The following is a 24291-nucleotide window of genomic DNA, read 5'->3' as shown; positions in this document are numbered from 1 at the left end:
TGCCGTGAAGACTGATGAGCACTAAAAACTTCTATGTTGTTGTAGTTGTTATTACTATTATTATTATTATTGATTCCCCTTCCCCCCTTGGGGCCAAAACTAATAAAAAAAAACTAATAATAATAAATTAATAATATTGGGCAAGTGTGGATTGCATTGTTATGGACATATGTGATTTGAATGGTTATAATTGCCATGGTTGGGTTTCACTTATCAATTAGGAACAATGTATATTTTTATGGGTTTTGATGAATGGGATTTCCTGGTTTGTGGACATAATATTCAAAAAGTAAATTAACATTTGTTTGGATTTTAATTGAAATTTTGTTTGCAAATATCAATTGCTTCAACCAAACACAAACTTTATTTGAAAAGGAAACGATTCTAATAACAAAGAGAGACTCAAACTATACATATACAAGAACAAACTAAAGCTAGAAGCATAACCAAAAAAAGTTCAAATATGAAAGCAAACTACCCAATGTTGATCTTTTGAAATCTTTGCTAATTAGGACTTTGTTTGAGTGGTCTAGGATTTGGGGCTTTACACAATGTTTTTCCATATTTGATTTCCTACAATCTGTAATTTCCTCTTCTTGATTTGTTCGTAACTATTTCAAGTATATTTTGTTCACTATCGTGAACACGATGTACTTTTTTCGATAAAGCTTTTATTACCTATTAAAAAAAAAAAAATGAAAGCAAACTACCCAATTGAAAGTTAACCAAAATATCCCTGTTAATTTTTTTCCCATACTCTGAGAATGCTGAAAGTACATTTGGAAATTATTATGAGGTTTTATTTTTTATGGAAGCCAGATTGACTCTGAGAATCCCAAGGATCCCATTCTTCATCATTTTCCTTTTGTTCTCTGGTTATTTGTTTCTTTGAATTGCAAATGTTTCCTGTATATTCTTTAATTCTGATATGTTCTAACATGTGTAGATACTGGATGATGATGGGATTGCTTCACCAGGGGAAATTATTAGCCCACAAGATATCTATATAGATAAACAGTCCCCTGCTGTTACAAGGGGGACGAGAGTACCACCATCAGAATTACCAAATATGTTAGTTTCACTTTCCGGCGAAAATTCTTGATAGATTCCTTTAACAACAAGATTGCTTATGCTTGTTTTTAAATGCAGAGGATATAAGAGCAGTAAACAAACATTTAAGGGTCCCGAAGGGGAGTCTTGTGTAGTGGATCGAGTGGCTCTTCATAATGATAGGCATAATAATTTATCTATCAAATTCTTAATTCGCCATACTCGTAGGCCAGAGGTAAACAATTCTAATCTGGCCTCAGTTTATATGCTATACAAATCTTATATTTTAGGTTGACTTTCTTTCTTGTATTTCATGGGCAGAAAGGAGTTTGTGGCACCATTATCCAGCAGGAAGACTTCCCATTTTCTGAACGTGGCATTTGCCCTGATTTGATTATGAATCCTCATGGGTAAATAAGTTAAAAGTTTGGAATAGTGGAAAACTTAACAAGCAAGTGCGGCAAGAAGATTAATACTGAATTTTCAGTACAGAAAGATTCTAGAGAGAGAGAGAAAGAGAGGAAGAAAAGAAAGAGAGGGAACTCAGACCTCAATCTAAACTCAAATATGAGATTCTAAAATTCACTATCAATCTATCTATCTTTACAATGCACGTACATGGATATTTATAGCTTGGGAGTTGGTTATTGTTGATGACATCGTCCATAACTAACTCACATTTATCACATGCTTGAGTACAATTGTAACATACTAATTACAAGCTAGATTTAATAAAGCACATGGCTTTTGCTTCTAAAAACTTTCTTAAATCTAACATGTGCATGTGCCACTAATTAATTTTCCCTTCAATTTTCTACAAACTTGGCACATGTGGACACAACTGCAATAATCATATGGAACGTGAAATTCAGTCCTTATGCTTGACCGGCCTCGTGCCATGTCATAATCATCCATGTTTTGTGTTATAATCTATAGTTGCTAGCAGTGCAAGCACCCAAGATGTAACTTAATGTTTTGATATTCTGTTACGATCAGTTGAATGACAGTGGGGAAGATGATAGAGCTTCTTGGGGGTAAAGGTGGAGTTTCATGTGGTAGGTTTCATTATGGCAGTGCCTTTGGGGAACCAAGCGGTCATGCAGACACAGTTGAAGCTATGAGGTGCTTTCTGCATCTTTATTATGACATCTGATTATTATGCATTTTTCCATATTTCATTTTTTTTACCATGCTTCATTGCTCTGTGACAGTGAAATTCTTGTGAACAAAGGCTTTAACTACAACGGCAAAGACTTTCTCTATTCAGGTTTAAATTTTTACATCTGAAATGTGTACATACGGGAATTCTATTGCAACCGTTCATTTTAATTCTTCTTTTGGAGCTTTGTTACGTATTGTGTTCAATTTTTTGAAACCCCAGGGGTGAAAGGAAACTTATTTTCAATTTAAATTAGACCATGGATTTCTAGCATGTTTCTGGAAGTTACTATCATTAATATAAGTTGGATGTTCTCATAACAAAAATAATTAAATTGTGTCATTTCCTTTTTATCATTAGTGTCACAAGTTTGGTGCATGGAATATGACCTTGGAATGGAATTACTATTTTGTGTACTTATGTTTGTGAACTAGACCTTGCATGCATATGAAAGGAAACTTCCTAATAGTTTTTTGTCTTCTCCAGGTATCACAGGTTGCCCACTGGAAGCATATATTTTCATGGGTCCTATTTACTATCAAAAGTTAAAACAAATGGTAAGATTCGAAGCCTCCTTTATTATGTTCCAGAGTCCAATCATGCTTATGAATCCTAGGTTAGAAATTTTATGCTGTTACATAAAGCATGTCATATTGATTTAGAATATTAGCTTGAAAATATTTATTTTTGATATTGATTTTTTGTGATATCCATTATTTCATGACAAGTAGGTCCTAGATAAAATGCATGCTCGAGCCGATGGACCCCGTGTTCTGCTAACAAGACAGCCTACAGAGGGGAGAGCTCGCAATGGAGGTTTTTAATTTCTGGTTCTTAGATATTTTATCAGATGCAAATTTACCTTGCATAGTTCTAATTTCTGCTAACCTTTCATTTCCCAGGACTACGTGTAGGAGAAATGGAACGTGATTGTTTGATAGCTTATGGTGCTAGTATGTTAATTTTTGAGCGCCTAATGATCTCTAGCGATCCTTTTGAGGTTCAGGTATCAGCTCATGCCTATGCCACTCCTTGATAATTTGTTTGCTGAGTATGTATTACAATGCTCGCTTGTAAGTCATTTAACAGGAAGACTAGTATATTAGCATCATTATCGTCTAACATATTGTGTTCAGCCAGAAGAATTAAAATATGATTTCTAAGCACTGTTTTCCTCAAAGCTCTCCTGGTACAAGACTGCTGTCTGACAAAATTCCAGCAGAGTTTCAGCTCTTTCTCCCAAAATTTTCTTGATTTTCTGGAGTTGCAGCCCTTATGTATAGGGTGGAATTTGATCAGAAATCAGCTCTTCACCAGCCCATAAGATTCTGTATTAGCATCTGGTTGTCTATCCCTCGTATTCCTTCTTTTCTATTGTAATAGCTATATAAAGCTTCCTTCTTAAGGATGCCTCCTGGCTGCAAGAACACGACTGTTGATAGAGATCAGCTTCCAGAACAGATCTGGAAAATATCCAGTTATGCACTTGGAACGAAACCCATTTTTACTGTAACTTGGGCATGTCTTTGAGACTTTCAAGGCTCCTGCTCTAATAGTGCAATGCTGTTTGTCAAAGCCATTTTATTTTTCTCTTTGTCAAAGCCATTATCTAACTTCTAAAGGCTTATTTGGACCTTTTTAGGACTTCACTATTGCTGTTCCAAAAACTGTCAGTACAAGGGATACTAACCAACGAAAAGGCTTTTTGTGATTGTTGTGGATATCTTTGGAGAGATTTTTAATTATAACTTACAGTAATTTCCTTTAGACCAACAGGTCCAACACTATGTTGTGTGTAAGCAAAGTGCTTATTGGTTTTTTTTTTCCTTAAGATTGTTGTGGTCCTTCAAGCTTCACATCATTCTTGTTATGCTAGACCTAGACCTACATGTAATTAAGAATTTGTCTCATACCAAAAATTTCTTTTTTGGAACTGATTTGATTATTTAGCTCTGTGGCAACATCTGCTTTTTGGTGCAGGTCTGCAGAATATGTGGTTTGTTAGGATATTACAATCATCATCTGAAAATTGGAATCTGTTCATCATGTAAAAAAAAGGGACGGTATGTCTACTATGAAGCTTCCGTATGCATGCAAGCTCTTAATCCAGGTATGAATTGACATTGTATTGATTGGTTTTTCCATAGCATAGCTCTCATTTTATTCTGTTGATATTTTCTTTCATTGAGTTATATAACTTGGTTGAGATCTCATCTTTCTTGTTCGATTTGTTGGAGGTCTCTATACACAAGTTATTACTTTATATCTTATGTCCCGGTTTCAACTACATAAACTTGGTGTTGGTACTTGTTGTCTGTGTATTATTTTCTCTGACAAAGAAGAATATTTTCTCTTTAGAGACTTTATCTTCCTTTTGACATGCATTAAGAGCTGTATAATGACCTATGCATTTTTTTGTTACTCCTATACAGTTTGTCTGATTTCACTAGATTAAATTTGGATCTATGGCAGTGTATTTGTAGCATCAAGATTTGCACATGGTGTTTTGAAAACATTTAAATGTGGTGCTACATTCTTGTGAAAAAAAATGTATAAAATCGAAAACAACAAATTGAAAGAATACAATTATAAAAAATAAAAATAAAATAAAAAAATAAAAAATGTTTGCATTTCCACTGTTCACTCTTGGATGAATATGTTTCCTCCTGTCAGTCGTTGACAGATGTTTTTTGTTTAAATTCTTACCACTCAATTGCATGCTTTCAGGAACTCCAATCGATGAATATTGTTCCCCGCTTAAAGCTAGCCGAGGCATGAATTGAAAGAGATTCTCTTTAGTTCCTAAAGATCATAAAAGGAGAGAAGGATTTGTCAATGGGTTTTGTATACTGCACGTATCCTTCTGGAGGCTACTGCTATCCAGCTAATTTTTCATTGCGAAGTTCGATCAGGAATGTAAATTCGAGCTACATGGAAGTCTTGTTAGAGGGATGCACAGCCGTTGAGCACACTTTTACTCATCTAAGCCAACCATCATGCCATCTATCTATGACATATAGAATTTTATAATGTAGAATGGGTTCTCTCTTAGCACATGTAATATATATTTTTTCCATTACCATTTTTAGCTTTTTTTTTCTTTCTGTGAGGAAATTATAGGAATGGATGGACTTTTTCATGGATGAGACTACAACCTTTGATTTGTTCCTATTGATCCATCTTTTGTGTGTTTTTTTTAATTATATATATTTTTTATTTACTTTATTGAAAAAATCAACAAAAGCAACGTAAATTGAGGCAAAGGTGGATACATTAATTGTTTTGTAGGTATATATTTACCATTTATGTCTTTGTATCGACCTAATTTGTTTTATAGGTATTTATTTACCAGGTAAATCAATGCAAAAGAACGTTTTGCACTCTCTATTTTCACAACTTTTCGTAAAGTTAAAATAGCATTAGAAGTCCCCCAAGGAAGACTACGGACCAGTGACAGAGTTGCCAATTCATAGAGTCTTGATTTTTTGGTAAACATATTGTGGATCATACATTTTAAGCCAACTCGGAACTTTTGGAATTATTGGATTAAAAACTAGGTAAAGGGTCATTATCATTATCAATATCAATTATCAATTATAGATAAGTTCCACAAAAATGGCAAAAAATAAATTCAGTTGTATGACTAAAAATAAAGATTTCAACAAATGTGATTCATACGAAGGAAAAAAAAAAGGATTAATTCATTAGGAAAAACAAAATTATTTTGAAATAGACTCATTGCCAAATTAAAAATAAATACGTAAACCTAGAGTAATTTACTCTGACATCAAGTATTGTAAATTCAATATATATGAAAAATTTAATGATAATTGCGCTTTGAATTTGCAAAAGAGCCACTATGTGAGTGTTTGGATCCAGCGGATTCGGTGTCTGTGTTTTCCTCTTTTTTTTTCTTTTGCACGCGTAATGGGAGACAAAGGCTATTGTGCATGAACAGTAACCAAAAATTTTGACTTTTCAGCCATTTTTAGCACATCAATGGGTCCCACGGGACCACAAACTTCACTTTTCAACAATTTTTCATTAAAAATGGGTCCCATGATACCTTTCACGTATTTAAAAATTATTTCGCTATAGTGTTTTCAGTTTTAGTTTTCAGTTTCAGTAAAAATAAACTCAATCCAAACGGACCCTATATATTTTTCTTGATGAATTTGTGATATTATTTGTTAATATTCTATTTCAGATAAACCGTAATGGAGCTCTATCCCATCAATATCGATAGTCCCTCACTAATTTTCGTATAAAACATTTCTTAGATTTATTAAGGGTTCTTGTACAAGGAAATTATGTGAAATACATATAGTTTTCCCCCTACGTACGCATGTGATGCTATTCATTCACTTTCTAAGTACGATTAAATATGTAAGTTTTTATTATTATTATTATAATAAAAATAAAAATAAAAGATGCACATTCAAAGGAGAGGGGATAGAGCAGTTATAACACAAACGCATACGAAAAAGTTTAATTTAACTTGGAAGACATACTATTTATAAATCTATTCAAACCGTTTTGTATCGGTTAAGTAATATAATAAATATGTAAAAATGGTTGAGGCCTTATGAATTTTGATAAGATAACACCTTATTATAATTTATGGTTATAATTATTTTATTGAATATATTAAGCTAAAGAGGTTAAATAATTTTTGATATTGTAATGCTTTTTTTTCATTTTCTTTTATTGTCAACTTGAACTTAGGGAATTGGGGAGGTTAAGGAAGGAAGAAGCAAAATTTACCCCTCTTTTCTTAGGTTATTTTTTTTATTAGGGATCAAATTAAAAGAAAAATCAATATAATAATTGAAAAGTGGAAGATATGGGGCATGCCATGTACACAAAAAATGTTACAAGTATGTCAATATTAATTTTTATTAAAAAAATTATTGAGAGAGTCTCATTGTTATTAATTACAAAAATAAAAATAAATAGTTACAATCTTTCTAAGTACGTCTTTTGTACACATTTCATATTTGTATGATATTATAAAAAATTTATTTCAATACTATTTTCTAAGTACATTTCTTGTGGACACTTCTTATTTATATTTTGCTTAATTATCAAATACTAGAAATGGAAAAAAATTAATGTGTGACAATATAGACGGAGAAGTGTTTATGCATGTAGGTATGAATTTTAAGCAAGATATACTATCAGAAGCTTTATTTAACCCAATGCTAGCTTCACCTTAAATCCATTTTATTGTGAATAGGAGTTATCATTTGACTTAGAGTAAATTGTGTTCAAGAAAAGTATCAGAGTTAATTAACCACAATATCCTTTTAAATTCATTTTAAATAATTCTTGATCGCTTTACCACTTTTATAAGAAAATAAAGTTTCATAGTCAAGATGTCACAAAATAAAATACAATGTTGACACGTGAGTTTGACATTTCATAATTTTCGATAGCTTAGAAAAAAAAATATTAACTTTTAACTCATCAATAAAAAGTGAGTGATTTTGACACTACCTTGAGAATTAGATTTATTTATCTTATTAGAATGAACTTAAAATTAAAACTCAGAAGTCACAACAATAAAGACCTACAAGTCGACAACTCATGCCCACAAATCAAGACAACTACATATGGACTTCAAATGGCACAAAGGAAATAAAACCATAGTCCCACGTGGGAAACCATGCATACATGGTCCCCCACAAATTAATGTACCATATTTTTAAAGACACAAAACTAAATACATCAGCAGTGTTTGAGAAAAGTACATTGTTTTGTGTATATGTGTGATGTGTTATGTAATTGTGGTTATGTTCTTTGTCTGTCCACAATTTTGACAGTGAAACCATGTCGATTGCCCTTTATGTTTTCTAGGCATGCAGAAGATTTGTCTTTTGCTATAATTCACTTGGGAAATGATGCCAAATGTGAGTTGGGACAATAATACTTTTTAGGATTTCAATTCTTCCTTATAATTTTATGAGATTTTCTGTTTTTTTGAAAGCAATTTGACGGATGTGTAAATCTCAAAGAATTATGAAGAAGAGTTGAAATTGCAAGGGTTTGTTTCTGCAATTATTCCAAACTACTACATTGAGTATTTTTCAAATTTTTGCCAATATTAAATATATCTATTGCCAACTGCCTAACCATGTAATTGACACCACATAATTTGAGTACCAAACACATTTATGTTTGTTCACATGTTTTCCTAGTGTTTTTTTTAGCTATTTAGCTTTTCCCATATAAACACTAAATTTAAGATAAAAAATTATATATTATATATTACAAGCACAAGTATGTATATATTAGTCAATCCCTTCACTACTTTCCATTGTCACTATAGTATTCTCCGTTAAAAACACTACTTAAGCTAGAAGATAACTCATTAAATATCAATGAATATAAGTTACCTAACTAGATGTTAGGCAAACATCAATGACCTTACAATGTAATAATAACTAATAAGTTTTATTTTTAACTAAGATTTCAAGCCACGAAAAATTATGTGGGATTCATGGGGTTAAGAAATTTTTTTTCCCCCAACACCTCTAAAATGATATATTATATATTACACTCACATGTATGTATAAATTGCCGACCTTGATGTGGATATGTTTCAACCTTCCAACATTATTCTTACAAACTTCATTTTCAATTTTATGACTGATTCCAGTGCACATGAATTAGGTGGTACGGATCCAAAATGAAACGGATTGAGTAGACTAGAGAGCATCAAATTTCTCATGGCTACAAAGTGGAGTCTTCTATTACATTGACATTACCACCATTATTCATAAGATTCAATGGCTCAACAATTTGAAGTGTTTAAACCATTTGGGTAGGAACAGGTAACCCAATTGTATAACAACACATAAATCAACTAATGCTCCCCAACATTTTGATTCTAATGGGACTGCTTGATGGTTGTATATGATATTACACTTGCTCTTATTTTACCAGCTTTTGCCCCCTTTCTTCATTGATTGAGGCATTGCTCATATGAAGAATACAAGTCAATACCTATAAGAAATTGGGGTTTTAAAGTTTAAACTGCTAATTTGGATTACTTTTTATAAAATCAAAATTGTGAAATATCTAAAATTTTTCCTAAACTTTTTTTTTTCCCCTTGTGTGAAGAAAAAATTTTGGAAGCCAAATTGCAGCCACATTCAAAGTTCAAGGAAAAAAAAAAAAGATAAAACATTATAATTATCAAAATTATAAATTAGCAAGTATTAATTCATTGATAATTTTCCGTTAAATTCTTAACTATTTCAACAATACAAAAGTATGTTGAATCTACTGCATAAAACTCCCATTTTCACAAAGTTTAGAAGTGGTTGATAAGCAAGCAAAGATCCATACAGTAGCAATAATTTTTTTATGTAAAGATATTTGTAGGGTGCATGAATTTTACAGTGCAAAATATTTGTTAGAATAAAAAGGTGTTTTCCTTGTGGAAAATACATAGTACTAGCTAGCTGTGGGGGGGAAGGATTTCAATTCAGTCACTATCAGTAAAGAAACGCCCAACTTAGCTAGGCAGACGTAAAGAAGTAGAAAACTTAATAAGGTAACCAAAACATGCCAAAAATGGCACGAGAAGCATCACTAGTTGTAAGCCCACAATATAGTTTTTGTGATGCATGCGCGTAACGTGTACAAAATATCCAAACCCTTCTAGTACAAAAAGATGAATGAGTTCAACTATAAATAAGTGGCCTTATATGACCTAATTTTCATGCCAATTTCTATCAATACTACTTCAATGACTATCACTCATTACCCAAAAAACCAATCAAGTAATGGAGGAGAAGAAGAAGAAATAAGCCATGAATGCAAGGAACTTCTTCTTTCTCTTCCCAAAGAAAAAGGGTGGAGAACCTCTCATCTCTACAAGTACCAAGAGTTTTGGTGCCAAGCAATTGAAATCCAATCCATAGTCTCATTCCAAAGGCACTTCCAAGCAAGTGACAATGATGTTGTATTAGCCACCATTCCAAAATCAGGCACCACATGGTTAAAAGCTTTGGCTTTTGCTATTGTGAATCGTAAGCGTTTTGCTTTGGAAAATAATCATCCTTTGCTTACTTCAAACCCTCATGATCTTGTGCCTTTCTTTGAGTACAAGCTCTATGCCAACCGCCAACTTCCTGATCTCTCCAACCTTCCACACCCTAGACTTTTTGGCACCCATCTTCCATTTCCTTCCTTGCCTGATTCAATCAAGAAGTCCGGTTGCCGGGTTGTTTATATTTGTCGAAACCCTTTTGACACTTTCATCTCCTCATGGCATTTTCTTAACAAAATTGATCCTGGATCTAAAGCTCCAATGTCACTAGATGAAGCCTTTGAAATGTATTGTAAGGGCGTAATTGGATTTGGTCCCTTTTGGGACCATATGTTGGGGTACTGGAAAGAGAGCATAGGGAGACCTCACAAGGTGTTGTTCTTGAAGTATGAGGACCTGAAAGAAGATGTCACTTTTCACTTGAAAAAGCTAGCAGAGTTTCTGGGGTTCCCATTTTCTTTGGAGGAGGAGAGAGCTGGTGATGTTGAAAAGATAGCAAAACTTTGTAGTTTTGAGAATATGAAGGAGTTGGAGGTAAACAAGGCTGGCAAGTCTATTAAGTACTTTGAAAACAAAGCCTTGTTTAGGAAGGGTGAAGTGGGAGACTGGGTTAACTATCTGACACCAAGAATGGTGGAGCAATTGGCCAAGGTGGTGGAGGAAAAGTTAGGTAGTTCTGGTTTGTCATTTAAAGTGTTCTCTTAGGATAAAGAATAAAGTCCTTTGTTCCATTATTAGTGTTCTACTTTATATGCATACTCTAATTATAGTCTGCCACACATTTTTTTTTTCTTTTTTAAAAAGTAACCAAAGTTTGGCATGCTACAATTAATGGAGTATAGAGTAGAATATTAAGATTGAGACAGGATTTTCATTCTAGCATAAGTAATACGGGTGTTGTTTGCATTGTTTTGTGTACAACTCCTTTCCCATGTAGGTTGAAAGGTGGAGATCTTCAAGTAAATTCACATGTTAAATTAATGTGCCGCAATTCAAACAACTTGGCTTCTTAAAGTTGTAAGGTATTTCTCTTTTGTGCAAGTTATTTCATTAGCATGTTATTATTAATGAAATTTTAGTTTTTGGCAACTCAAATGAAAAGATTCTGTCTTTTTTCCTCACCTCATTTGACCAAACTCAAATAATGTCTAAAGATTGTTATTTATCCGAAAATCATTGTTATCATTAATATAATAATATTATTTATAGTTATTAGCGCAACTACACACTAAGTACTTGATCTCTTCTAAAAAAAAAAAAAGTACTTAATCTAAGATCTTTTTTGAGCATTTTCTCAAAAATATTTGTTTGAATTCATTGAATTATTACCAAAAAAAAAAAAAGAGGTAAAACTTAGGTATTTTTAGATTTTTCAATTAGGTTTAAAGATGTGTTTATATAAGTCAATGTAGCACATCTTTTTGAATTAAAAAAAAAAAAATTCAACCGTATCATTTATTAGTCAATGCAACCAGTCATATGTTTAAATTTAATTAGAGAACCTAAAATATAACATTAAAAAAATTGTACCATATTTAAGTAGGTTTGCTATGAAAAAGTACAACTATTACTTTCTTGATTTGCTTTCATGGAGTACTAATCATCATGAAACTTCACTCATATGTGTATATCTAACAGTTGTACATACAATTCTCTTTTTCAATATTAAATATGAGAACACACTTTGTAATACCAAAAGACAATTTATGTATTTGATGTAAATATAAAGGAATAGAACTTCTACACCCCACAATAAGATATCTACTTTATGTATGGGTTCTATCAATTGTAGTATGATATGTATTTAATTTTTTTTTTTCCATTTTTAATTTTGATTGTTTTATGAAGAAATAAAAAAGGCACGTGTGATAGATTGCAATTGGTAAAATATAAAATAGAACACTCAAAAGAGGACAAAGGATTTGTATTCAATTCGCATTAAAAAAAAAATGATTTGTATTCAATATGAATAAAAAGAAACTTATTAAAAAAAAAACAAAATAATGCGTTTGAAATAAAAACTTGTTTAAGAAGGGTGAGGCGATACACTTGGTAAACTATATTTGTCCCATAGTATGGTGGAGCAATTGTCCATAATCATGGAGGAAGTTAGGTAATTCTTGTTTGTCATTCAAAATTGTTGTCTTAGGGCAACCCATACATGTGCTCAGCTTGTGCTATTTGCACTGTTAATTTCTCTTTCCTTTACAATGTAAGACAGAAAGGTGAAGACCATGTTATACATATAATCTCACAAGCTCGGATAGGCAGGCTTAAATATAAAGAATATTATGATTGGTATAACTGTATCATGTCACCACGCTTAACTTTCCTCCCTTCAAAATTCAAATCAAATTAGAATCAGGTGGGTTGTAATGTCAGTGATTAAGCACTCTGCGGCAGCTATTTATCGTTCAAAAGCCCACAGAAAATACACATAAATAGGGCCGAACTCAGATAGTCTTGAAGGGCTTGGGTTTTAGGGGACCAAATTTGAAATAAATGATGAAATGGGCACCATACCTATTATTTCAGATAGATGGATCATTGAGTAATGGATCACCAAGGCCCACATGACGACAATCTTTTAACGGCCATGTACAATCAGCATTTTATGTCCAAAACCTTGGGACGCAACACAATTAAGTTGGCAGGGGCATATTCCGCTTCTTTTGTGTCCAAAAATGAAATTATATTGAGCCATTGCTTGAATTTCACATTTGCTCTCATAGGGCTGCTTGAGCGATGCCTATATAACAAAATATTTTACAAGAGATGAGTTTAAATTACATCTGATGTAACTCTTATAAACTTACACCTTTTATACACCGTAGATTTCTAAAAGATCTAACACTTAAAAAAAAAAAATCATTAAATGCTATTATTTTCCACCTTACTACCTAATTAATACTAGCATTCTCTCTCTCTTTCTCTCTCTCCTTATTTATTGCTTTCCACTATATAATATTTTCTTCAACACAATCTAACAAAATAAATTGAAAAATAATCTCATAATCATTGATTTCACAAAACTACCCATAACAAGAGTCAAATGACTTTCAATTTGCTCCTTAAAATAAATAAATAAATAAATAAAGGTGCTTATTTATACTTTGTAAATAATTATTCAATATACTTTGTCCAAGCTAAGGATACTTATTTTTTTCTCATTTTTTCAACAATCTACAGGCTTATAAAAATCAACTTAACTTGTGGGTTCCAGGTAGCTCAACTGGTAAAATCTCTGATGGTTGTATAAGAGATCTGGGGTTCAATCCCCACCTACTCCAAAAACTGATTAGTGTCTTGGTCTAATGATAAAGAACTACATCAGGAGCGGACACCAAAGGTTGAAACTCTCTAAAAAGAAAAAATCAACTTAACTTCTTTAGACTTGCATAATATAATATTGCCTGAAATATGTTAGTTCTTCCAAATGAATGAAAATGATCTTAGTTTTCTTTGAGATGAATATTAACTTCACATTATTGTTCAAATACAATGAAGGAATGTGGTTTCATTCAGTGATGGACTACCTCACAAAGGTAGTGGCATCCCGTATTTCTACTTGACAACTTTTGATCCATCTACCAAAGATGCGATGAAAGATGAGAGGTCTTCATTCACTGTCAGCAAGTATCCTCTTCGAACTTGTGGGAAGATAAACCCTGAGAATCCCAGTTGTGCAAGAACTACTACACTCACAGGAAAGGTGAGTTACAAAATCAGTTTTATCTAATTTTAATATTTGGATTGTCACATAGCTTGAAGAAAAAAAAAATAAAAAGAACTATATGTGCGTACATATATATATATATATATATATATGTGAGTGTCAACACTATGAGTGATTATTTTGTCTATCTTTCTAGTTTCCAATTTGCTCATATTTCTTCCATTCTTATGCTTGAATATGCTTAAATATGTTATCCAACTAATTAAAGTACATTTGTAGAGATAAGTTTTAGAAATCTACATCAGGTGCCAAAGATCAATGTTAATGTCACTAATTGGATAATATATGGGCGTATAAGAAAGAGAACCTTGTGTGCGAATAAGAAGATTTTATTTTTTATTTTTTGAGAAATGTGCTTATAAGAAGATAGAGCTAGATTATCAACAGTACGGGATTAATTAGTGATGTCAATAAGTGTGTATATATATGCACACTACAGTAAGATGACAACTGAAGTAATATTATTTAAATAGTTTAAATCATAGTTTTTTTTATTAGATAAATTAAGGATTGCCCATTAGAGAATGATAATAGTGGAAAGCAATAAATAAGGAGAGAGAAAAAGAGAGAGAGAATGCTAGTATTAATTAGGTAGTAAGGTGGAAAACAATAGCATTTAATGATGTTTTTTTAACCGTTGGATCTCTTAGAAATCTTGCAATATTGATTAAACTTGTACATCCTAGTATTTTACATCCTTTCATAAAAATAAGGGCAAATTACAACTAATTCACCCGTGATTTGGTTGAAATTTAAGTTGCCTACATGTAGTTTGAAATTTGACACTTTACTCACCTGAGGTTAACTTAGTTAGAGTTCCGTAACCCACCTCGGTTAATAACATGGCTAATTATATAATTTTGCTCTACTTTGATGTGTCTCACTTCTAGAAACACAAAAAACATAAAAATATAAAATCAAACAAGATAAAAAAGAATCCAGTGGAACACTTCCATCATAGGATTTCAAACCACATGTAAGTAACTTAAATTTCCCTCGGGTGGGTAAAGTATCAAATTTCAAACCATATGTAGGTAACTTAAATTTCGGCCAAACCATAAGTGAATAAGTTGTAATTTTCCTAAAAATAAAAATACTTACGTCTTGGTTGTTGTTGATGCCTACTTTGGCGAAATGGCCCAATAACAAGACGAAACCCAACAATATATAGAAGGGAATAAGGAAGAAGAATTAGCAAAGTAAGAAGAAGACCATTAAGCCTGAATGGCAGGAATAATGGTCTGAGGGCCTATAAAATAGTAAAAAGGCTCCAAAGAAAGCAAATGGACCTAAGGGAGCCCAAAGAAGGAAGTAGTAAACCCATAGTTATCATAAGGAATGGAAAGCAAGCAAAAATGTGCCGAAGAAGCCCAAAGAAAGGAATTCGTAAATGGTGTCGTAATTGGGCCGAGTAAACCCGAAAGATTTAGTAAAACCCCATGGGAATGCAGTAATGGAATGGACCAAGGATGCCCAAGGAAATGAAGAGGACCGAGGATGCCTAAAGGGACGAAATGGGCCAAGAAAGCCCAAGATAGCATCAAACAAGCCCAGCAGAAGTACTGGGCAATGTGAATTGAGTAAAGGAAAAGTATGTGGCAAGCCCAAAGGAGGCCCAGCAAGCACAAGTTAAACGATAACATAGCAGAAGCAATGGAGAGGCATGGCAAAGGTGTCAGCCGATCCACAAAGAAGGCAGTGGTCGGATAGAAGAAGGAAGGACCCATACTCCGGCAAAGCCCAGCCCAAGGAAGAAACGAGATGTAGAGAATGAAGACCTAGTGACTCCACACTACAAAGGGTTAAAAATAAGCAGCAAGATGCGTAGAAGGATTAGACTAATCCACAGGCCATGACAAATGCATGAATAGCAGACAAGCCTTGGACTGACATGGGAGTGGAGCAGGCACAAGGCTCAGGCACCACCCATTTGTACCCAACTAATACAGGGATGGTGGGCTATGGGTCAAAGGTAAGAGAGGGTATAGTCTGGTGATAGGGAGAATGGGGAAGACTATTCTGGGATTCCTGCTCAAGCTCTTTTGGGGGAAATACCCTGTTAGGATGACTTGCCATCCAAAAGAGGGAAAGATGAGCTAGAATCTCTAGGTGCATGCCATAGGAGTTAGTAAGAGAGAATGGGCGGTCTTCACATGCGAAATCCTGTGAAACTCATCAGTATAAATACCACAAAAAATAGCATTAATAGCTTTGTTATTGGCGTTTGCCAAAGCAAGAGCAGCTTTATCCTATTCAGATTTAGCTGTAGTGGGTTTTACATATCCATTCTCAATTGAATCCCACATTGTCTCATCAATGGCACAAATAAAAATACACATGTGTACTTTCCAAAAAGCATAGTTACTCCCATCAAAGAATAGAGGAGCATTAAGGGAATGAGATCTATCCATCTCACTTGGGGTCTAGGATCACACTAGGATAATGAAATCCGATAAGTGAACTTGCTCTGATACCAACTGAAAGCTCGGATTTGTGTAAATACACAAGAGCTTGTTCAAACCTCCAATTTAAAATTACGGTTAGATAGCTTTTACTCAAACTTATACTAAGTTAGATCTATCCATCTCACTTGGGGTCTAGGATCACACTAGGATAATGAAATCCAGTAAGTGAACTTGCTCTAATATGAATTGAAAGCTCAGATTTGTGTAATACACAAGAGCTTATTCAGACTCCCAATTTAAAATTACGGCTAGATAGTTTTTACTCTAACTTATACTAAGTGCGGAATAAGAGTAAGAAGCGTAAATAACTGTTATCACTACCCTAAGCCATATTCATCCATTATCAACAATAAAAGAAAAACTTAAGAGTAGGGAAGAGAGATGCAAACACAAGATAACAACGAGACGTGTTATCGAAGAGGAAACTGAAGAACTCGTCAAAAAACCTCTCTGTGACCCTCCAAGTCGAAATCGATCCACTAGAGAATAAAATTGGAGTACATGAATAACAAAAGACCCTCCAAACCTAGTCTACCCCATGTATTTGAGACCTCCAAGCTCCTGCTATCAACTAACTTCTCGGAGCCTTATCTTCTCTAGCTTTCCAAATCCCATAATTCAGCCCAATTGCATTTGCCAATGAATGGCTCCTTCCAATGCTTCCCAATAGCAATAAATATCACTTTTAACTCAAAATAGGTGTGATATGTAGAGTTGGAGAGGTAGGAGTTAAGGTAAACCATAAGGAAATGTGTAGATGATTGTGGGTATAACAATCTCTAACTCTCAAGTGTGTTTTCTGGGGTTTGCTCTCTTAAAAGTACTTTCTAATATTTATAAGTAATGAGGGTCTATATAGTGTGGGTAAAGACTTGGTAAAACAAAACATAACTTTTTGCCAAACAGAGAGTTTCACGAGTCCTTCACGGGTTGGCCTTACCCGCGAGACACTCGTGAAAATTTCCAGCCTGGCATGACTCTTCATTTTCCAGTTATGTGCTCTACACGTGGCTCTTTCGCAGGTAAGCTTCTCATCTCCTTTTAAGCTTAATTCTTCACACTCTCTCACACTTATCCCTTACAATTAGAAACTCACATACATACAGGGAAATATGATTGAAGAAATTTACAATCAAATTTGGCACGGAATTAAAGCCAATACAAAATAGTTGTAAACTATAACTTTACAATAAGTTCCAACTTTATGAACACATCTCTATCCTTCATTGATTCAACATGTCTAATTGTCCAATAGTCTAAGTAAACTCTGCTCTTTTATGTCATCACAAGAGATATCACAACTGCCGAGCCACAAGGATGGAGAATTGGAGTAAAGGATGACACACTGCAATAGATTGAATTTCTGTGTAGCAGCAAATGAAGATAAATAAGTGGCACTATATTAGGAGTAAAAGATCAGATTGTATTATCTTTCAATTTGAATTTAATTGTAACTGATGGATTGTTTCAGTCTTATATATGTACTTTGAATGAAAGAAGCAGAACTAAAATAAAAAAAAATTAAAAAAATTAAAAAAAAAAGTCACTTTCTCTCATGTTCATGAGATTAGTCATGTTAAATCCAAATAAAAATTCTATTTAGTTTCTCAAATACAACTCAGTTCATAACATTTTCAATGGATTATGGGATTGATTTTTGGTTGTGTAAAGTGAGTTTCGGAGTTGGGACTGTTGGAGTGAGAGTCTGTTGAAGTCGTGGTTTAAAGGATTTGAATCCATGAAGAGTAGTTTGGGTACCCAAATCACTCGAATCTTTCGTATAGTTTCCATTTAAAAAGTATAGCAAAATAATTTCTATTTCTCTTTAGGTTTGGGGTCTAGGGTATTTTCTCTCGGGCCTACCAAAATGTTTTTTTTCCCTAAATCGAAGAGAAAGCTGGAGATAAAAACATATATATATATATATATATATATGGGGTCTAGGGTATTTTCTCTCGGGCCTACCAAAATGTTTTTTTTTTCCCTAAATCGAAGAGAAAGTTGGAGATAAAAACAAATGTAGGGTCACAATTTTGGGGCCCAAGCCCAAAATGTATGGAGTCTTGGTCCAATGAGCCCAATATAATGAATTTGTAGAGAATGGGTTGGAAACTTGGACCTTAGTGAATCAAACGATTGACCAATAGGTCTTGATGATAAAGAAAGAAAGATAATATTGGTTTACTAGGGAGAGGCATCCTCAGATTTTATCCGAGGAGGTTAATTCTTAGTATATTGTTCGTAATACTTTGTTACAAGTCTGGTCTCCAAATTTGGTTCCCCCCCCCCCCCCTCCTTCTTTTTTCCCTTCTCCTCTATTTTATACTATCTCCCTCTCATTTCCACCGTCCACGTGTAGATTTAGATTAATAGTGCTAATACTTGTCCCATCAGCCCCTCCCCAAAATCTTTGGGAGTGGTTGTAAAGGCTGAAAAACATGATTTAGTTGCAGAGCATTTAGTGCAATAGTAGCAGCTTTCTCTTAGATATTTCCTTGCCTTCCTTTGTCCTGTTCTTTCTTAATACTTATCCTTTTCCAGGGAATGATCCGGAGTATCATTCTCAACGGTAAACCGTTCCCTTTGTCCTCGGCCTTGCCTGGCCAAGGAGAAGTTCTTCCTCAAACTGGGCCCTTAACCCAACATATACATAGGTATGAGCTACCTGGTCTTTTACCCCCACAATAGCCCATCGGGATTCTCCTTTTCTTCTCCATGGGAGGAAAGAAGGATCTCGATGTGATAGTAGCCTCTTCACGCCCATTTTACACCACTTCTCACTACAACAAAATGTATTTTCAATGACGAAAAAATTCGTCACTAAAATCCAGTTTTTCTTCACTAAGGATCTTTAGTGATGAAATTGGACTTTTAGTGATGAAACTCATTTCGTCACTGTAGCCCCGTCACCAAAAGTCCTAGTGACGAAAAATTTCGTCACTAAAAATCCGATTTGATTTTAAAAAAAAAAAAAAAAAACTTTTAGTGACGAAAACATTTCGTCACTAAATGTTTTCCTCACTAAAAATATTATTTAATGACAAAAATATTTCGTCACTAAAAACACTTTAGTTTACTAAATCATATTTAGTGACGAATAATTCCGTCACTAAAACTATGTTCGGGTATATATAGTGACGAAAAAATTCGTCACTATACCTATTTTTAAGGAAGTCCAAGCACATATAGTGATGAAAATTTTCGTCACTAAAACTATTTCTTACAAAATTTTGCTATATTTAGTGATGAAATTTTCGTCACTAAAACAATTTTTTGTTGCTATATTTGTGACGAAAAAATCCATCACTAAAACTTATTTTTTGTTTTTATTTTTTTCATGACTTTGATATTAACCTGTAACCTGTCATTATATTATTAAAACCTCACATTTGAATAACACATTTATTTCAATAACACATTTATAAAAAAAGATTCATACATTCCATAAGTAAAAAATAAAACAAGTATCCAATTCAAACTCCTTCCATACAATAATTGTTTGCAATACATACAATAACTCTACCTAAACCCTATTTTAGAACTAACGGAAGATGTCCTCATATGTCTTCAAGTAATGCCAAAAGTAAATCCACTAAAAGCCACCAATAAGAAATCTGCACAAATATAAAAACAATACTTCGTTAAAATCGTAAAGTAAAAACATTAACTATGTTATAAGAAACATTTCTAACAACACATTAAGAGTAACCACACCAATAAATTAAAATCACAACTCCTAATATATAAGTTGTAGAAAGCAAATAAAGTACTAACCAAAAAGTTTAAACCACCTTATAACACCATGCAAGTCACCTGCTTGCTCCAACACAACAACCCACCACAAAACTAATCACAAACATCACAAGTATAGAATGTTTACAAATATTGAAATCAATTAAAGTACTATTCATTACATTTAATCAACAAGTTTCATTCACATTTGCAAGAAATGAAAAACACTCTCAATATTAGTTTAAACCACCTTATAACACCATGCAAGCCACCTGCTTGCTCCAACACAATAACCCACCACAAAACTAATTCCAATATCACAAGTATAAAATTTTACAAGTATTTAAATCAAATAAACTACTATTCATCACATCTAATCAACAATTCTCATTCACATTTGCAAGAACTGAAAAATACTCCTAATATGTACTTAAACCACCTTATAACTCCATGCAAGCCACCCACTTGCTCCAACACAGCATACCACCACAAATCCAATTTCCAACATCACAAGTATAGAGTTTTTTATTGTTTTTAACTAAAATTTACTTACTTTGCTCAAGCTAAGCTTACAACTTTCAGAAAAAATACAAAATTATTGTAAACAATGTGAATTTAGCCTGCAAAAGAAAAGTTAAATTTTTAAGTACTTCAGTCTTAAAAATGATCATCTCATAAGTTATTACACAAACTCATAGCTTACACATGTAATACAGCAGTCGTCCAAATTCCTCATCCAACATCTTCAACTTCTTCAACTAAAATTTCAACTTCCAACTCCTGTAGCCACGTCCAACCCAGATTTCAAACGAACCCACCTCCCCAATTACACAAATTGCACAGCAAAGCTCCTTTAATGAAGAAGAGTTATTTGGACATACAAAAGCATAAATATACACATACCAAGTAACTTTTCCTATCAATTCATTGAAGCAGCCAACCAATTGAATTCAAAAAGAAAACCACAATTAATAATTTTGGGGGAAAAAAGGAAAGTAGAAAAGAAAACACCATTATGTAGCACCATTACACAAACAAGAAAAAAGTACCCCACCAAAGAAATTTTAAGTGCAAGAGAACAAAAACTCAGAAAGTTCAAAAGGTCAAAACCATTAGTGTAGCTAAAACACATGCAGTGAAAAGGAGTTACAATTTAAATTTAGAGAAGTTTAAGGAATCAAAGCTATCTAGCAGAGCTGAAACTCGCTCTAAGGAACTTCTCCAAATGGTGTGAATCATTGATGCCCATGATACAATAATAACAACCAAGTCTATTAGTCTCAAAATTTTGTTGTGAAATATGATAGTAGAGAACGTACCTTTGTTGGTCTAAGAACAACAACTTTTTCTTTCTCTTAGCCAGTAGTTCATACAGTGCTCTGGTGAAAACTGAAAATAGCCCTACAAAAGAACCCAATTCAACACCATTATAACAGGTTCTAATGGCCTTCATTAACAAATTTCTACGAGCAACAGAGAGAGGTCCATGTAGAAACAGTACCAACATTTAAAAATAAAAATAAAAAACCAAATAAAGAAACATAATTCACTTAATTCACTTTCAAATTCCTTTTATCACAGAATAATGGAGAAAAAATATAAACAAAACTGGGCTTCGACCAGAAAACAAACAAGCAGCAATATAAAGACAAATTTCTTCCACTTGCCTATTTTTCAAGACATTGGGTCCTCCAAATTTCTTTGGGTTAGACTTGGATGTAGGAAGCCCCACCAACCACCTGGATGTTATTTCACATATTTAGCACATACAAGAACTATCTGATCCAAAAGAATGATAAAATCATGCACAAACTAAAGAGAAGAAAAATGGGGTAATGAATTATAAACAACAGTATGTATAATGTACCACAAAAATCCCTATATCTACAAGTAAAACCATAACTAAGAAATTCAAATTCTTCAATTTACATAGCAAAAAAAAAAAAAATTAATATAAATATAAACTTTCTAATTCACAACACCCCCCAAACCAAAAAATACAGAAAATTTATTAAACAAAATAAATTAGAAAGAAATAAAAATGAGAAAAATAAACAAACCAAAAAATATAAATAAATCAAAATAAAAATGGAGAAAAATAAGCAAACCTCATACATGGGTTGAAATAAAAAAATAAAAAAATAAAAAAAATCAAGTGAAGAACTTACATGGGTTGATGGATCGTCGCAAGGATCATCACCGACGAAAAATAGACAATAGCGATGACAATAGCTAAATGATGGATCGTCGCCGATGGTCCAACTCAGAAAATGAAGAAGTCCGTCGCAAGGATCATCGCCGAGTTCGTTGCAAGGATTGTTGCAAAGATCATCGCCGTTGCAAGGATCGTCGCAAAGATCGTCACAGCAAGGATCGTCGTCGTCGCAAAGATCGTCGCCGTCGCAAGGATCGTCACAAAGATTGTCGCAAAGATGGATCGTCGCAAGGATCGTTGCAAAGATCGTCGTTGTCGCAACAAGGATCGTCGCCAACACAAGGATCATCGCAAAGATCGTCGCCATCGCAAGGATCGTCGCTGTCGCAAAGATCGTTGTAGGGTTTGCTCTTAACAAAGCTTCATCGGTGATGGTTTGAGCTTCATCGGCGATAGTGGGAGATCGACGGCTACGGTGGTTTGGGTTTGGGAGCTTAATCGCCATTTGGGGTTTTTTTTTTTTTTTTTTTTAATTGTTTTGAACTTAAAAGACCGAAATGGCTCAGAGAGCGCCAAGTATTGCAATTAGGATTTTAAAGTCTTTAGTGACGAATTCCAGTTTTGTCACTAAAGACCGGGCTTTGTTAAGTTTTTTAGTGATGAAATTCATATTTCGTCACTAAATCATATTTTTAGTGACGAATTGTGATTTCGTCACTAAAAACATATAAGTGTAATATTATTATTATTTTTAGTGACAAATATTTTTCGTCACTAATTCTTCCGTATAGTGACGAAAGGATTTTCGTCACTAATACTATCCACAGTAATACCTACAGTGACGAAATATTTCGTCACTAAAAATTTCAACTTTTAGCGATGAAATATTTCATCACTATAGATTAATTAAACTCGCACCAAAGTTTCCCTCCACTGGCGCCCATTTTTTAGATCACAATAGCAACGAAATTTATTTTTCGTCACTAAATGTTATAATTTTTTTCATTACTAGTGATGAAATCCATATTTCGTCACTAAAGCTGTATTTTTAGTAATGAAAAATATTTCCTCACTAATTTTCGTCACTAAAAATACATTTTGTTGTAGTGTCTGATTACAAGATATCTTTTAGTTTATCCAATTTGCATTCTTGACGTTTTTGGTACACGAGGCGCGCCTCCATTAATGTCTTTACAAAGTGGCGTAGATTCAATGGTTGAGGATTTCTTTGGAAATTGAGCGGGATTTACCTCACTCATGACTCTTTCTTTGAAACTCGGGCAAATTAATTTCCACCAGATTTGCCTTCTATATAAGACACCTTTGGGGGAATCATTGTTCCTTATTTATAGATCCTTGAGTTCTGTAGGAACCTCAAGTTCTTAACCCTTCAGGCATTCCCAGGGACCCCACAAAGATAGTGATCAAAGTCTAGGGAATGAGGTGGCTAAGGATAAAGGTGAGGGCAAGGAAACCAAGCCCTCCTCAGAAACCAAGGATGCTGCCAAGATCCAGGATGATGCAGTTAAGGCAAGGGAAGCAGAGGCCAAAGACGTTCCTTACTTTCATCCGAGCAAGAAAGAAATCCCTCCTCCTTCGACCAATACCCAAAGCAGGTGTAGATCGCATCATATTTTTGGTGCGACAAAGTCTGGGTCTTACCTATTTCTCAGCCTTGATAGCAAAACATCTTGTAGTTAGGAGAAGGGGGGTTCATCAAGCGTTTCCGCCTCTTCTTCCTTCTCATCACCGGTACCATCCATACTGGCTTGATTGCTGCTAGAACAAGATTGTGGATTAAGCCTTTCTGCTTCTTCTTCTTTCTCATCGCTGGTACCATCCACACTAGCTCGATTGCTGCTAGAACAAGATTGTGGATCTACCATTCCTATGAGCTTTCTCTTTTATAACTAGCTTTTGAAACAAGCCTGCCTAGGC

At 33.7% G+C, this 24291-nt stretch overlaps 1 protein-coding gene and 1 pseudogene across 1 annotated transcript; both read left to right on the top strand.

Moving 5' to 3' along the window:
- The first annotated feature begins 226 nt into the window (after nucleotides 1–226).
- LOC115991401 lies at nucleotides 227–3245 on the top strand (annotated as a pseudogene).
- A 6696-nt stretch (nucleotides 3246–9941) lies between these two features.
- LOC115988698 (cytosolic sulfotransferase 15-like) lies at nucleotides 9942–11040 on the top strand. Its single transcript, XM_031112296.1, has one exon. The coding sequence runs from the start codon at nucleotides 9963–9965 to the stop codon at nucleotides 10968–10970; it is 1008 nt and encodes a 335-aa protein (XP_030968156.1). The 5' UTR covers nucleotides 9942–9962; the 3' UTR covers nucleotides 10971–11040.
- Nucleotides 11041–24291: the final 13251 nt, after the last annotated feature.

This window comes from Quercus lobata, chromosome 5 (genome assembly GCF_001633185.2).
Source record: "Quercus lobata isolate SW786 chromosome 5, ValleyOak3.0 Primary Assembly, whole genome shotgun sequence".
NCBI lineage: Eukaryota > Viridiplantae > Streptophyta > Magnoliopsida > Fagales > Fagaceae > Quercus > Quercus lobata.
The sequence above is the reverse complement of the archived record's forward strand: the minus strand, read 5'-3'. Positions and strand labels throughout refer to the sequence as shown.

What these genes read in the sequence shown, in the direction of transcription:
- LOC115988698 (XM_031112296.1), top strand. Translation starts at nt 9,963, where the DNA reads ATGACTATCACTCATTACCCAAAAAACCAATCAAGTAATGGAGGAGAA.